Source organism: Euprymna scolopes, chromosome 10 (genome assembly GCF_053919585.1).
Source record: "Euprymna scolopes isolate OS-2025 chromosome 10, ASM5391958v1, whole genome shotgun sequence".
NCBI classification, from domain to species: Eukaryota; Metazoa; Mollusca; class Cephalopoda; order Sepiida; family Sepiolidae; genus Euprymna; species Euprymna scolopes.
The window spans coordinates 74,029,803-74,047,278 of NC_136491.1; the positions used below are offsets into that span (position 1 = coordinate 74,029,803).

At 33.7% G+C, this 17,476-nt stretch overlaps 1 protein-coding gene across 1 annotated transcript in view; it reads right to left on the minus strand.

Annotated features, from left to right (window-relative positions):
- Positions 1–2,267: 2,267 nt before the first annotated feature.
- LOC145286106 (uncharacterized) overlaps positions 2,268–17,476 on the minus strand; it is a 680,754-nt gene continuing 665,545 nt past the window's right edge. Inside the window, exon 5 of the mRNA XM_080134797.1 lies at positions 2,268–3,690. Within this exon, the coding sequence (XP_079990923.1) occupies positions 2,401–3,597 (1,197 nt within the window). The 5' untranslated portion in view covers positions 3,598–3,690 and the 3' untranslated portion in view covers positions 2,268–2,400. The remainder of the gene's footprint in view (positions 3,691–17,476) is intronic.

Below are 17,476 nucleotides of genomic sequence, written 5' to 3' on the forward strand. Positions count from 1 at the left end.
AAAATTGTATTCATAACAGTAACAATCTTTGATCTATGTAACTTGCTGAGAACAAGGTTATAAATACGTCGCTTGTAAAATCATTTAGCAATTTATGTTAATATATAAACCTCACTCATTTTCAAGCTCCTTCAAGTGTGAATATGTACGGCAATTCCTTTTTTTTAATTTCCTTAACTACCATAGAGAAAGTTGGTAGAGACACCAGGGGTCAAAGTTTTTAAAACTTTGACCCCAATTAATTATATTGGGCTCAAATCTAATTAAAATGTTTGATCCATGTCCAAGTAATCTACATCTAAAATTTCAAGTGTTTAGAGTCAAAATTAGCGGAGGAGTTTGATAGAGTCTCCAAAGGTCAACTATATCAACTTTGACGTCTTGCCAAGGAACTACTAGCTAAAAAAACTAATTAAAAAGCTTGCTGCATGTCTGAATATCCTTTATGTAAAATAAAATTTCAAATGTTTAGACCTTTGACCCCTTTGACCAGCAAAAAAAAACGATTAAAAGCTTGCCCTATGTCTGAATACACTTCATGTAAAATTTCAAATGTTCAGACCAAAAATTGACTGAGTAATTTGGTAGAGACCGCAGAAGTCAATTTGTTTTAAACATTGGCCACAATTATGATCCCTTAGCATTTATTGTTTTGGGCTCAAATGAAATCATAAATTAGATCTATGTCCAACGAACCTAAATCTAAAATATGAAGTGGTTAGACTCAAAATTGGTGGAGGAGTTTGGTAGGTTTTTCAAAGGTCAAATCGTTGGACTTTGACCTCTTAACAGCCAAATTTCGGTCCGAAAACCGATTAGAAAGATTTTTACAAATCTCAATACCCCTTGTGTCAAATTTCGAGTCTGTAGACCGAAAATGACAGAATTGTTTTTAACCTATATTAATGTAAGCATATGTATTTATTAAATAGAACTCAATATCATACACTATTAAACTTGTTTAATTTCGAATAAGGGTATTTAATTTATTAAGAATAAATAACAATATTGATGATAATGATTACAATAATAGTATTAAAATTATAATAATAACGACAACAAAACAAAGCAAAAATTAGTACAGTAAAGAGTAATTGTGCTTGGGAGAATAGAAAGATCGAGGAGAGACACAGCAATCGACACCTCCACTGGTAGAGTATGGGAGATATATGTCGCTCAAATTTCACAGAAATCCTGTGGCTGTTATTAGATACAACGCAACGGAAAACGGATGTTGCGATAACTCAAAAAATCACTGAAAGTAATAAAAATGAGCGTAGACCACGAGAAAACTGAGGATACTTATTACCACTCCCATTCCAGGGAACATTACTTGTTTTTGTCAGTGAGTGATAATTTGTAATGACTTGTGTGATAATATCTAGGAAATAAGAAATAATAATTAGTTTTAGAAAATTTCTGTCTCGCTGGACCGCAGGGTGAAACTGAAGAAATGAAAATGCTGGATAAATATCTCAGCACTATCAGAAAAATAAATAAGTTATCAGACATTAAAGTGACACTCGTACCAGTCTTGTGTCGGCATCATTTGATCTGTCTTAATGAGTTTAGCAATGGACATGGAAGATCGACTGAGACCAATTACACTGGTTGAAAACAGCGACAGTATTGAAGAGAGTCTTTAAGTATTGATGATACGAGCTGTATTTTGTTTCAGAGAAGTCTATTAGTGGCTGATGTAGTACATTTTGCAGTAACAAATTCAATTGATAATAATGGTAATAAAAATAATAATCACATAACTAACACTACTATTACAACTACTAATATTAATAATAATAATAATTGCGGTTAAAATGACTTGTTATGGATGGAAATTTGTAAATGTTAATTCAAGTATTGCAAACATTTATAGGCAAAAAATCTGATTTGCAGAAATTCTGAATATGATTGTATATGTATATAGCATTTTGTATTGTGCTATCAGCACCAGAATGATGGTTCCTTGTTTTTAGAGTTTTATAGACACTCGGCAATTTAACAAAACTGTTTTCAAATCGTAAGTGTCCGTTTTCGTCTTTGAAATAGCTGTGCATAAGCATTATTATATTTTCTGTTTGTTGCAAGTCCTTAAAATCCGACAATCATCCTTTAAAGTAGAAATAGGTTTAGTTCGTTTTGGATTTAAAACAAAATATCCAGAGATAAACTTAAGTAAATTGGCGTTATTAAAAAAAAAAATAAATAAAAATAACTAAAAAAATAACAAAACACAAATCCTTTGTAAGACTTGGCGAAAGATCAGCTCCGGTTATCTTCCTTGAATTACTGATTCAAAGACAAATGTTCAGAGAAGCAGCCCCGAAAAATGTTTGGACGGCCTGTGTCTGGATCAAACGAATGGTTAGTGTAAAGAGTCAATGATGGAGCGTTCAACTCTCATGTCTGTGTATCAACGGTCGCTGTGTGCACCTCTGTTGTGGGCACGTTACTTAAAGAGATATCATGCCGAGAGGACCTCATTCGACAGCAAAACACTGCAATACGCTTCACCATTCGGAAAATCAAGTCGAATAAAAAGTGCCGAAATGTCGAGGAAACCAGAAAGTAAATGAAGAAGCGGCTCGAGTAGCTGCCATACGCCACGATGCTTGCATACCTTTGAGCAAATCGCCTTTCTAAGCTAATCTGCGTTCTCTCGCCGAAAGTCAACATGGCTCGATTTATGTTTGATGGAAGTGAGAGAGAAATACTGACCAGCGTGATGACGCTCACGATCAAAGTGGTGTTCAGTTCAGGTTCGTAATAGTAAGAGACGGGATTGTTGTGATCATTGTTATGGCCGTTGAAGCTGTTACCACCACTAATGTAGCCATAACAAGCCGAAGCTCCCCGATTGCTGTATCCTGATCGGTTAGCGTTTTGATTCGCATGAGGAACGCTGGCCGAATTGGTGGTGTTGTGTTGGCGCAGATTTGGTTGGAGACCTCGCAAAGATCGTTGAGTTTGGCAGTCATACCAATGGAAAATGAAGAGCCGTAGAAGCAGAGGGATGAAAAGCATGTTAGGAAGACAGACAACGACAATCCAATCGGCTTTACTTAATATTTGATAAGCAGCGGTATTTTCAGTCCAGATGCTGCATATGCCGGTCTCATGGACGCCAAACATCCAGCTCATGTGCAGGTAAGAGACGAGGGCAAATATTGCAAGGCTGATAACAATAAGACGAGCGCGAAACGTAGTCTTAATGCGCCATTTTGAAGAAGGATGCAACAGATCAAGGTATTGCCCAATCAGAAGACACACAATATACCATGGCGACAAGAAGATGCAGACAAAATTGCATAGGATGATTAATTGGCACAATACATCCTGATTATAAACATCTAATTTGTGCTTCGGTAACCAAGTGGTAAGGAAGACGGTGAACAGACAACCGTTATCTGCCACAGCCAATGCCATCATCGAATGCGAAGCTGGGATACGTTTGAGATTTGTGCAGTAGTACGTCAGAAAGGCGAGTATGTTACCGACGAGGCCTAAAATAATCAAAGTTGGTGTAAGATAAAGATCGACCGTCTCGTAGGTTTGTTGGTAGTAAATGAATAACTCATAATCGCTGGTGTTGGACATCGTGAAAGAATTTCTGTTGAAGCGATCCCAATAATAAACTTCGGTGTTTAGCGCCTCTTCCTATTCTACTCGGCTGAACAAAACGATGTTTATCTGAAATATATAAAAATAAAAAAGAACGCATTAATATCGTCAAAATCGCCACCAAAGACGAATCATTCGATCTGAAAATACAACAATAATATTAGAATATTTTCTAAAATTGTGTCTCGAATTGTGAATTAACTCCTGTTGCTCAGAAAAGAAAATAATCATCTGAAAAAAAAAAGAAACACGTACAAAATCAATAATCCAAAGTAAAGTTAACCCATACAAATATATCAAGTAAATAAGCGCAAATACGAGTATGTCGTTATTTGAAGATGTATATGTCTATATAAAGTTAGATCATTTTATATGTTTATATATTTCTATACATAGGATTCACTCCATTATGAATTTTGATAGACAATTTTGACACTTATGAAAGTGGACAATGTAGGCTATATTTAGTTTCATTTATTTTCATCTCAATTCGAATGAAAATTCAGATGTCTCCGATTGTTGTGAAATAGGACATGTATTAAAATTATTCTTCAAATATATTTTTTTTTCGAAATAATTTAGTGATGTTGTAGAAAACATCATTTCGGAACAAGCTTCCATATTCGCATAAAATTTGATCGATATTTAAACTATCAATTTGCTAAATTTTAACATTTAAATCAAGACTCCCTGACTTTCATTGTTTTTCTATAGCTCATTAAGATTAAACAGTAAATGCGACATTATATTGAATCAAAATAATGTAATGAATTTTAATCAAAATTTAAATACGGATTCTAAACAAAAGATATGGGAACATTATACCCTGATTTTAATCTCTACCAGGGGGCGTAAAAGTAGTGCAAAACTCTTTTGATTAAGGAATTAGTTTTGCCAACATGGGAATGGCTATGCTATGTTGACAGTTATATATGAAACTAGCCTGGGTGGCCGGCGCCCGGGTGTTTGGAGGTGTATGTTTAGCAAAAAAAAAAATAGGTTGTTGGCAAGCAGGTAGGCTCGAACACGTACCGCGAAGGAGGTAAAGAACATGAAAAAAAGTTACGCAAGTTTAAATTAAAGCTAGTTAATCGAAAAGATGACTTTCGAAAATATCGGCGAAAACAGCGGCCCCACCATGCAGAAAAGTGACAAGCTGGGGGTGAAGGAATTAATGCTTTTAGTCAATTTTTCTATATTTGTTGTCCGAAGGATTGGACATCTAAACGATACCAATCTCGTGAAACTCTGTCACTTCTGACTAAAGTTTTAGGCAAACAAACCTACATACATACATACATACATACATACATGAGGATTGCAACGTCTTGTCAGACGAGTGCCACTCTTTCAAATACGGAAAGGCCATGAGCCCGAAAATGACTTTTTTAGTCCTGTCGGCGAATTCACAGGCTCAAGCAAACATGACACTGAAGGTCATTGGTATACATACATACATAGATACATACATACATACATACATACATACACATGCATACACACATACATATTTATAAACATACACACATGTATGCATATATACACACATACACAATACATAATACACACACATACACAATACATAATACACACGTGTGCATATACATACACACATGCATAAATACATATATACATGCATATATACATACATATAAATACACATATATACACACATATACAAATAAAAACACACATATACATACACATACAAATACGTACACATATATGGACATATACATAAATATAAATTTATCTACATATACATACACACATATATATATGCATTTTTACACATACATATATATATATGCATATATACGATAGATATACAAACATATGAACAAACACACATATATATATATACTTATATACATATATACATACAAACACACATAAACATATATACACACATACATATATACATGTACATATATAAACATACATATATACATACATATAGTGATGGGAGATCAATTTTTACATGCTTCCAACATTTCAGGCCTACACGCGTCACAACTTTTCCATCACCACAGGACTATTTTTTTATAGGCAAATGCTTGAGGGAGTATCTATACAAAGATGATGTTACAGAGTTTTAGCTTTGTACGGCGGGTAAATCTTTCTCTCGGTTCAAAATATTGAGATCCAGCAACAAGCAGGAGCAATATAACTAGCAACAAGTCAAACTGAAGATCAGGGAACTGATCTCTCGCTTTATTGGTTTTAAGTCAGAGATTTGGTTCTCCTAGAGGGGTTACCTTCACCACGGCTTACGGGAGAGATCTCCACACCACATACACATGAAAAAACACATGCATGCACACATTACATGCACACATAGATATGCACGCAAACATACATACGAATGTACAGACATGCAAACATACACACAGAGAGCCACACATATACACATGTACATACATATGCTTATACACACGTACACATACACATACATGTAAAATACACATGAAGGAGCGTCCCAAAAGTCATAAATCCTCAATTATCAGGATGAGGATGATTGTGATGAGTACGCTAATATAAGTTTGACACGAATAAAAAAGAAAAACAATCCAATACTAACAATTTGTAGAACAGTCACTCATTGAAGTGTTTGTGCAACTTTACAAATGAATGGACGTAGGAATCAGACGAAAACAAAATCCAACAGATCAGTACAACAACGCCTGGACATTTTATTTTCTAATAAAATGTTTGTTTATAAGACTCACACTTTTTTCTGTAGATAATAATGATGATTATGACAAATTCCACACATTATTTTGGAAAACCGCCTCTGTGGTACCAGTCTTCAAGAATTCTGGTGAAAGAACTGACCCACTAAATTATCGCCCCATTAGCCTCCTCCCGCTTTTCGCCAAAATATTTGAGTCCTTAGTTAATAAAGCCCTAGTCCAGCACCTAACAGCTGCTAAACTCTTGACTGACAAACAATATGGATTCAGGCAAGCCCGTTCAACAGCAGATATCTTAACTGTAGTTTCTGAACGTATATACCGTTCATTGGATAAAACAGGGGAGGGTAGAGCGGTGGCCCTTGATATATCTAAGGCTTTTGACAGGGTATGGCACGATGGTCTTCTAAGGAAAATTAGATCATATGGAATCACTGGAAGAATTCATAACGTAATTAAATCCTTCTTAAGTAATAGAAAAATCAAAGTTGTCCTCGACGGACGTACATCCAAACAATATGACATAAATGCGGGAGTGCCTCAGGGGTCTATCCTTGGACCTCTATTGTTCCTGATATTCATAAACGACCTCCCTGATAATATTGTTTCGGAGATGGGTATATTTGCCGATGACACCACTCTCTATAACAGATATGAGGGGAAAACAAATGAACACATATCCAAGAAAATGGCAGAAACACTAGAGGATGACCTCCAATCCGTAGTGGAATGGGGACAAAAATGGTTGGTCTCATTCAATGCTGCTAAGACTAAGCTTGTTTCCTTCAATAACTACAAGAAACCTTCTCTACCACCAATAGCAATGGCCAAGAACACATTGCCTGAAAGTACTTCTTTTAAACTCCTCGGCCTAACGTTTACAGGGAATATGAACTGGAATAGATACATTGAGAGCATTGCCAAGGCTGCTGCAAGGAAGGTTGGCTCCCTCTACCGTGCTAGAAAACTACTTACGCCTGCCAGTATCCTATACCTCTATAAGGCAACCATTCGCCCATGTATGGAGTACTGTTGTCACATCTGGGCTGGTGCATCTGCTGCTTGTCTCTCGCTCCTGGACAGGGTTCAAAAAAGAGTCGCAAACCTGATAGGTCCTGAACTGTCATCTGGGCTTCAACCTCTGTCCCATCGACGAGATGTTGCATCCCTCTGCCTGTTCTACAAATACTTTAATGGTGAATGCTCTGACGAACTGCAAACACTTGTACCTCCCCGACGTAACTACCCCCGACAAACCCGACAAGCTACTAAGTCTCATCCCTTTACAGTGGAGATCCCTAGGTGCAAGAAAGCCTTTTACTCCAATAGTTTCTTCCCCAGAACTGCGGGTCTTTGGAACTCCCTTCCGGGATTCTGCTTTCCCAACTGCAATGATATGCAGAAGTTCAAGTGTAATGTTAACAAACATCTTTCTACTCTTCTCCCTTCATAATGACCCCGCTAATTAATTCCCTAATAGTAGCCCCCTGCTTCAAAGTGGCACTGTGCCTTGTTTGGGGTGAAAATTGAATAAAAAAAAAAAAAAAAAAAAAAGATATATAAATACATTTACACAGGCAGTGGAGATTTATATTATAGATGCATTTAACATTTTTCTTTTATTTCAATCAAGCAGTTTGTTACGCGGACACGTACACTGTATTAGAAAATAGCAGATATTTTTCTATGAACTTAGACTAATGTATTATATTTTAGATTTCTTGAATTAATTCAAATAATGCTAAGCGTAGTTGTTTAAATCATCCACATTTTATACAAGTTGTATTTGTAAAGTCCAATATCGACATCCCTTACAATATTTTCAGATGGAAGTTTGTGTGATAAAAGAGAACCACATTAAAGACAAATACGACCTAAGATGTCGACAAAATATGCGTGAATTGTAAAGTTTTTAAACATGTCCAGAAATCTTGTTACCTTAGTGATGCCATTGGAACAAAAGAATTATCAAACGCTACTGTGATAGAAGAAATCTTGAGAATGATTTACCATTATGAACCAACAGAGCATTACTAATGTTAACCAAAAGAAGGGTCTATCAGATATGTGGATACGGTGTTATAATGTATGGACGTGAAAGTTAGTTAGTGGGGGATTGAGGATATTCGTTGCATGGAAACAGGATATAGGAATGATGAATGCATGACGCGGGTTTTAAAGACAAGTTCAAATCTCATGACTGTACGGGAAAATAAGATCAGGACAGTTTAGGAAGCTGCGTGTCAAATACAAGGCTTTCATGGTATCGCATAGTTAAGAAATGGATGAGAATTCTTCTATTAGTGGATGTTACACAATTGAAGGAGGAAGGTTAGTTCATAAAAGAAGACTAAGGAAAATATTGAAAAGAATCGATAAGGATAAACGTTAAAAGGAAGGAGTTATATATATATATATATATATATATATATATATATATACGTAATAAGATATAGGTTTGTTTCAACGTCAATTTCTAAAAGTCGTCACCTACATACCAGCGAGTAAAATGGACGTAAAAAAAATATGAAGATGATATGATGGGTATTTTTATGGTCTTGGTTTATGTAGAAAATAAAAACATTTATAAAATAAGTGAATGAATACCAATTAAATATTTTATCGGTGAAAATGTTTTTGCCAGTTTATAAGAAAGAATTCATTTTATGCCTATTGTTATTGCTTCAACATGTCGCCATAGTTAATTTATAACTTTTTTTAGATTATAAATGCATCATTCAAATTTTCTGTAATAATCTCACCCATGTTGACCTATAAATGACCTTCTATAATATAAATCTCAACTTTTCTGTTTAAATGTATGTATGTATGTATGTATGTATGTATGCATGTATGTATGAATGACTGCCTATAACTTTCGTCAGAGGTGATGGATTTTCACGAGATGGATATCCTTTAGAAGCTCGGCTCTTCGGACGACAAATATCGAAAATTTGAAAAAAAAAATTTCTTCATCCTCAACTGGCCACTTCTCTACAAGGAGGGATCACTTTTTTCGCCGATATTTTCGATTTGACTAGCCTTAATTTAAACCATCGCCACTTACGGTTTGACAATGGACGCAACGGCAAAGACATCACGTTTTCGTTTTACTTTCTTTTCCTCCATCGCGGTACGAGTTCGAGCCAGTTGCCAAATACCACTTGTTTTTTTTTATTTCTTTACTAAACACACACCTCCAAACACTCGGGCAACACCGGGCACCCAGGCGAGTCTTTCATAAACAGCAAAGGCAGCCATCTTTCAATACGATAATGCTCTTCTTCACACAACACTACTAACTAATAAGCTTTTAGGAAAATTTGGTTGGAAAATATTACATCATCCTTAATATACTTTTCATCTATCTCCCTTATCATTGGTTTCGAGAATTATAAAAACATTTCGATGACCTTAAGATATCATCAGGAAAGGAAATTAAACATGAGTTAGAATCATATTTCACGTTCAATATTACGAGCGATGTATTTTAAAAATGGAATCAAGTTTTAGAGGTAGTTATTGTCATAGATAAAAGTTTTAAAAAAGCACAGTTTTTATTTTCAAGATAAAATTATTAATTGGCAAATATCTTTGCACTGAAGTAATAATCTATATAATAATAATATAGCGTGTGTTTTATATATTTTGTGCGTCACGCTTACATACGCATAATGCATGAAAAATGTCGTTGCATAGGGAAGACAAAATTGAATAAGAATTTGACAAAAAACAAACGTTCAGTTAAAACAGTACAATAGAACTGTAAACGTGTAGAACTTATTCATTGCTTATTATTTTCCTCTTAATCTTCTCCAAACTAAGGTCAACACGATATATATACATTGTCTTTACGTAATCATCTTTCATTCTTGTTAGCTCCTTACACTAAGTGGTTTTACGCCTTCTCATTAAACATCAGACATTAACAAAAACATTTCTTTTTAATTAATAATGCAAAACACTATTAGATTGTTGTGTAAACGTCGAACTCGATTCCGAACGAAAATTGAAATTAACCTCCACGGAAATGCCTTAATTTAGTATCCACATGCTAATTGGGTTGTTTGAGAAATATCAATTCTAATTTGGAAATAAAATTGAATAAAATATTGAAACGGGGTATCTTAATTAAGAAAAATTACGGAAATGTTCAACGAAAATCAGAAGACTGTAATTAAACTGTAACAGAAATATCCACTTTTCTCAAAAAATATAAATGGAATAAAATTGCAACGAAAAGTCTGAATTGGTTTGGAATAAAATGGAATAAGACTATCATGGAAAATCAAGATTGATTCAGAAGGAAAAATTTAATAAGATTATAAGAGCATCGGCCAATTACATCAAGAAGCAAATAAATGAAATACCTTATCCCAAAGGCATCCAAACCTTATTTAAAAGGTAGAAATCTAATAATCAAAGTCTAAAGAAAAAACAGATTAAGACGCTCCCAGAAACACTCAACTTAATTTTAACGGAAAGGTGATATGAAACTGTTATGGGATAATCTAGTTAAACTTATAAAGTTAAGGGAACAAGATTGTAGAGAGGAAATGCTAATGCTAAATTAATGTAGAACATTTATAATATAAATCTCACCTGTCTGTTTAAATGTATGTATGTATGTCTCGCTATGCATACATACATGCATTTAAACAGACAATGGTAGTAGGAAGGCAGGCTCGAACCGTACCGCGAAGGAGAAAAAGAACGTGTAAATAAAAAACGTGATATACGTACAAGAAATTGGTATCATTTTAATACTCGATCCTGCGGACGACAAATATCGAAAAATTGGCTAAAAGGATTAATCTATTCCCCATTAACTGGCCAATTTTCTACAGGGAAAGGTAGCAAAAAATCCTTTCTTCATGACAATTTAGCCAAACACGCATGCGAAAAATTGAATTAGTTTAAATATAAAAAGAACGACCTAATTTAGCTTACTAGACCAGTTGTTATAGTAGCAAAGTAGTTAATCTTAAGATTTCACGTTCGAGCCGAGATATCAAATGTATATATATATATTTTTTAAGTTTTAATATTGAAACAGAGTTATTGATGCCATTTTTTCGTTCGTTGTTTTCATCACTTTCGCTGATTTTTTTTGGGGTTTTTTTTCCGTTTTTTTTAAAGAAGTTTAACATCGTCTGCTTATTCTTTATTTTTCATCACGTTCGTTCATTTTTTCCGATTTAAAAAAGTTGTAATATTTGAACAAGGTTATTACGTTCACTTATTCTTTATTTTGCATTTTGATTTGATTTACTCCCCCCACACACCTCACCACACCCGGGCAACACCGGGTACCCCCGATAGTAATAGATAAACACTTACTGACACACTCAAACAGATCCATGAAGTAATGTGCCATGATACTGGTACTGAAACATCAATCTAAATTATAAAAAAAAATATGAAATGAACAAACACAAGAACGATCGAATGAAATCGGAGTGAGGTGCAAATATTAACGCTTACTTTCGATGATTGGATTAGATCCTATTACAATAGCTTCTTTACGCAGTAATGTTGCTAGTCTCAGTCTTTTCTGTAAATACTATTAAGGTATGTGGCAATCAGAATTGTCTGATATATTCATCATTTTCTGTGTGCCATTTCGTTTGATTCTTTAGCTGATTTGACAACTCATTGTAATATAGCTTTCTGTTTAAATAGTTTTTCCAAATCACTTGTAGCGTATGGAACTCTCTTCCTAGCTACTATTTTTCTCCTTGCTACAACATTGGTCTTCTTCAAGATAAATATTAATAATCATCTCATGGCTTTGCGATTATAATCTTTGGTTCTTGTTAGTTTCTTATGTCAAGTCGCTTCACAACTTGCCTGGAGCAATTTCGATTAAACACGTCGGACTCTGGGGGGAAACATTTAATTTAATTAACAAGACAAAAGAGATGAGCTTGTCATGTAGGCGTCGAACTTTCTTCAGAGGGCAAAATAGAAAAAAAAAAAGAAACCGCATGGAAACATCCGAGTTACTTAGATACACATATATGAAATTGGGAAATATCAATCATAATTTGGAAAGCAATATTGAATAAAATATTAAAAGAGGCACTTTAATTAATTAGGAAAAATGGTTAGGGTTGCTAGGAACATATTTAACTTAATTAGAAAAGACACAATGGAATAAGAATGGAATTGATATACAAAACTGCTGTTGACTTTCTTCTTGCATGCTGTAGATAATTGCCGTTACCAGGTGAGAGTGACTGATGAGGACATCGGCTGCCACATCACAACTACAGTTACAAAAATTCTATTGAATGGAATCTATTCTATCAACGAATTAGACTCACTATTGGAATTGAACTTCATGAACTGAAAGTTTTAGTGTTTTTTTTTTACAAATATTGATCGTATGAGGTCCTAAAAAAGCGACATCTTGTCATGGATGTGCGTCAAAAGCAGGGATGCTTTATTGAATTTCAGGCAAACATGTACATGATGGTAACTATATAGAAATATAAATTCTTAGGCACATAAGTCGCTCGTTTTAATTGCATTCCTCCACTTTTCGTAGTTCTTCCGTTTTTGGAATAGAAAACAATAAACTGAGAAAACAATAAGGGACTCCGTGAAGTACTCTAATATATATATATATATATATATATATATATATATATATATATATATATATATATATATATATATATATATGTTATTTTTTTAAATATAATTATCCACTAAGACGTGTTCCGTCGTCAACAACTCACCAGACTGGCTGATTTTAGCGAGAAATGTATATATATATATATATATATATATATATATATATATATATATATATATATATATATATATGTATATATTATTCTATAGTAATAAAATGCAATGTATCTGTGTATATCTGCGAAATTTTATATTCCCCAAAGAAAGAAGGATTATAGAATGTACACAACATCTAAGCGTGTATTTTTTATGTAAAAGTTGCCATAATAGACAGATGTAGCGTTTCCGAATCTCAAATAAACTTTTAAAAATATCAAAGATATACTCTTATCATTATGCATTTGACCTTATATGAATCGTAATCTCTGGGAATGACAACGGAAGTGGTCTCAAATCACCAAGTACCCCGATAAACTAAGGGACATATGCGGACAAAACTTCTTTTAAATTCTTTTAAAATGTGTGTACAAGACACAGACTAAGAAAGTTATCCAACAGCTTCTTCCGACTACATAATGAAGCGAAATAAGAGGTGAAGTTCATAAAAAAACAAGTGAAGCATGCATGGCCCCCTGTAAGTTTACAGTGAACGAGGCATAAAATATAACGAAATTCAGCATTTGCCTCTTCCACCATTTAGCCTCAAAAGTCCCTAGGGGACGTCAAATCCTGCTGAAAATAAACAAACCGTGTAGTTTTAGGCCTAAATATGTGTAAATTTGAGTTCTGCGCCATGCAAAAAAAAAAAAAAAAGAAATGAATAAGTCCATCATTTGCGTCCCTACTAAGCCCCAAAAGACTCCAAGGTCTTAACATATTTATATTTGAGTTCAGCACCATGTAAAACTACTAAATAGACATACACAGAAAATTTTGGACAAATATGGTAAAATAGTCCCAAAAATGGAGTGTTTTTTATTAGTCCTAAAAGAGCCACTGGCGTACACCCAAGAGTTATCGCGTATAGACAAACAAAAATATAGAAATCAGTTAGTTACAACTTTTCAGAAAGTTTTATAAAAATTCAAGGCATCATTTTTTTTAATAAGCACAAAAATGTTAATTTTAGCCATTTTAACCCGAAAGGCACCCCTAGTGCGACAACCGAAGTTTTCCCGGAAAATCCGTTCTGTTACATATAATGTTTAATATTTGTTCTCAATTTTAAAAAAATTCCATGGGGTAGTTATAGAGGAAAGTTCGAACAGAGGAACGGACGAACGGACGAGGGTGAATTCACAGGTCCACTCTCTTTTTGTCGGGAACGAACAAATAAAGTAAAATGGTTAGATGAACGTAGTCAAACAGTGCAAGTAATAATTCTTATGTAATCCTGAGAAACCTTCCTGCTTGTGTTAATATTATTTATGCGTTTTCGTTATGGTTGTTTATCAAAAACTTTTCACTCACACAAAACATTCATAACTCGAACCGAAATAAATAGCATAAAACCAATACCATATATCTATAACCTAAACGAAAGCATAATTGCTTCATCAATTTCACAATTACTAGCAGAAGGGTGCCCGGCCCCTGTCCGGTTGCAAAATAAGCTTAAATATAATTCATGCAGATTTAGTTATTATTAATACAGAGTTAATTCTCTTTCGAATATTATATATGGTACTTATTTCAAAAGATTTAAAAATTACTTGCCTGGTCGTAAAAGAGCCAATTCTCTATTGAATATATATATATGATAATAATAGAAATAGTATCCCGACAAAACATTACTTGCCTGGTCGTAAAAGAGCCAATTCTCTATTGAATATATATATATGATAATAATAGAAATAGTATCCCGACAAAACAGAGAAAATAAAACGGAACAGACCGAGTTATGTTTTATCAACACTTCGTCTTTATTTCTTAACCTCATGCATTCAGAGAAATTCTCGAATTAAAGACGAAAAGTTTATGAACACATAACTAGGTTCGTTCCTTTTTATTTTACACACACACACACATACACACACACATATATGTATATATACACACGTGTATGTGTATGTGTCTGCACGTGTATATGTATATGCATACACATAATATTCATTTTATAAGTTTAAACAACCAGCTTAAATAGGTCCTGGATATGACTTAAAACTATATCCGACGGTGAGGGCCCCAGCTTGCAGGCTTTAGGGAATGTGGAGTCACCCTTTAATTGCCATTGCTCCCAGGTCCACTCTGACCTGGAGTGGTAGCACCTGTTAGGGTCCCAACTATGGGTTAAATAGATTATGACTTAAAAAGCAAATATATTATATTAAAAAAAATCGTTCTTCAAAATCACCAGATTCGGCATTAAATAACCTGAAAAGGGGTGATATGCCGTAAAACAAAACAAACAACAAACAAACCAGCTTAAGTAGTCTCAGCTAGAATCCAAACCAAAACATTTAGCGCCTAGCCGCGTTCTCTACTTTTTGTAGCTAACCACTCAGAAAGATGCGTATGGTTTAACAGTAAACCATTTCTAGCAATGATTGAATTTGCGCATGCGCAAAGTTAATAGCAGCATGTCGCAAGTTGAAATGAACATTTTGCATTTCAACTTGCTGACATATTTCTGCACGTGTTATTCATCAATCTAAACAAAGATTATATTCGTTATATACCATCCTTGGTGTATTATTATTCCCTGTTAATTTTAGTGTTATATAATCAGTAGCTTAAGATTATATTGGTTAATCACAGACAGACAGAAATGCATGCATATACTGTTTTATTTATATAAATTTATCTAACTATATATGAATCAGCAACATCAAGATCGATCCACCGAGCTTGTCACTTTTGCGATCTCTATATCGAAATTTCTGTGTATGCGTGTGGTCTATTATTTTTTTTTTATTGTTTTGTATAAGAATTTAATTTGTACATTTATATTTTTATTTTTTAATTGCTTTATTTTTTTTTTACTTTTCTAGAAAATCTCATAATATGCGGAAGTAAAACTATGACTCCGAATACGTAAATAATAGTTTCGTTCTAATCGAATGTGTAGAAGCAGCCTTTCTTTGATCGCACCTATGGAACGTATTCTGTTCCAGATTTTTCTAGACAAAAATCCTCTTGACAAAAAATAAAAAAACGAAAAAAAAAAAAACGATCGAGATGAGTGTTAATTTTAGCGACTTGGCCAGAAGGTGAAGCGTTGATGCATGATAAGTACTGAGCAGATCAATCAGAAGGGGGCAGAAGTTGTAAATGTATGCTACGGAATTGTTCTCTCGGTGGCTAAAAACAAAAAAAAACACACATGTCATTACATCCCTTGTCATACCGACGGCTAAGATTAAGTGAACATGTGACTGAAGAAGTGGTTATGGCCAAGTTCAAGAGTGTTCTGATCTCTAACAACGTTTTATTTTCGAGGTTAGTATTAAGAGAAAAAAATAATAGTGTGATAGAGATTATAGCAAGGTAAGGGGAAGCGAAAAATAAATTCAATAGAAAATACACTTATCCAAGAATATTTTTACTCTTGATTTAGCTTCGTTGGTCAGAATTCTAATCCGTTTAATAATCCATTTCAGTCTTCTATTATTTAATTTATTATGTTAAAAAGTATATACTATGTCCTTTTTTACAGTTTAATGGCCATAACACACACTCACGTGCGCATACATACATACATACATACATACATGTATATATATATATAAACATAACTATATATATATTTATATAAATATATATATATATATATATATATATTTATATATATATAAATATATATATAAATAATAATAATAATAATAATAATAATAATAATAATATATATATATTGATTGTATAGATTGTTTTCCTAGATGTATCTTCAAGGAAATCCGCGTAATAATTAAAGAGTGCTCATAGAAGCATATAACTGCTATATAGCCTGTTTATTATGCAAACATTTTTGGTTACATATGTGCATACATGTTTCAGTGGAATCGCCATTCAAAGAGACCACTTCATCAGACCAAAAAAGTAGCGATATTGAAACGAGAGTCAAGATGATGTATACTTTGTAAATGTGAACAGCTGAGGTTTTTGGAGGGAGATGTGATGAAGGAAAAGAGTTGGGTTGGAGAGGGTGAAGGAAGAGAGGTGTGATCAAGCTGTTGCAGCGGGGAAGTATTGGCATTATTTTGGTATTATTTTAACTTTGCGGTTATTTATTGCCCCTTTGGTCTCGCTTTAACCTGAAGAAATATTATATCGTCATCGCTGTAACTTCCCTATCTTAAGTATTTATGGTTGCTTTTTCTTTTCAGGTAGCGGCTTCATTATTCATCTATTTTATAGATGAGCTTTATTTATATATGTATTCATTTATTTTATTTCTTGCGGTTTTTATCTGTTCTTTTGTTTCTCGTTTTTAAATTATTTATTTGTTTATTCATAATATTATCAGTCAGTGAACAAGTATATAAACTAATTTGGATGATTTAAATAAAAGCGGTATACTGGGAATT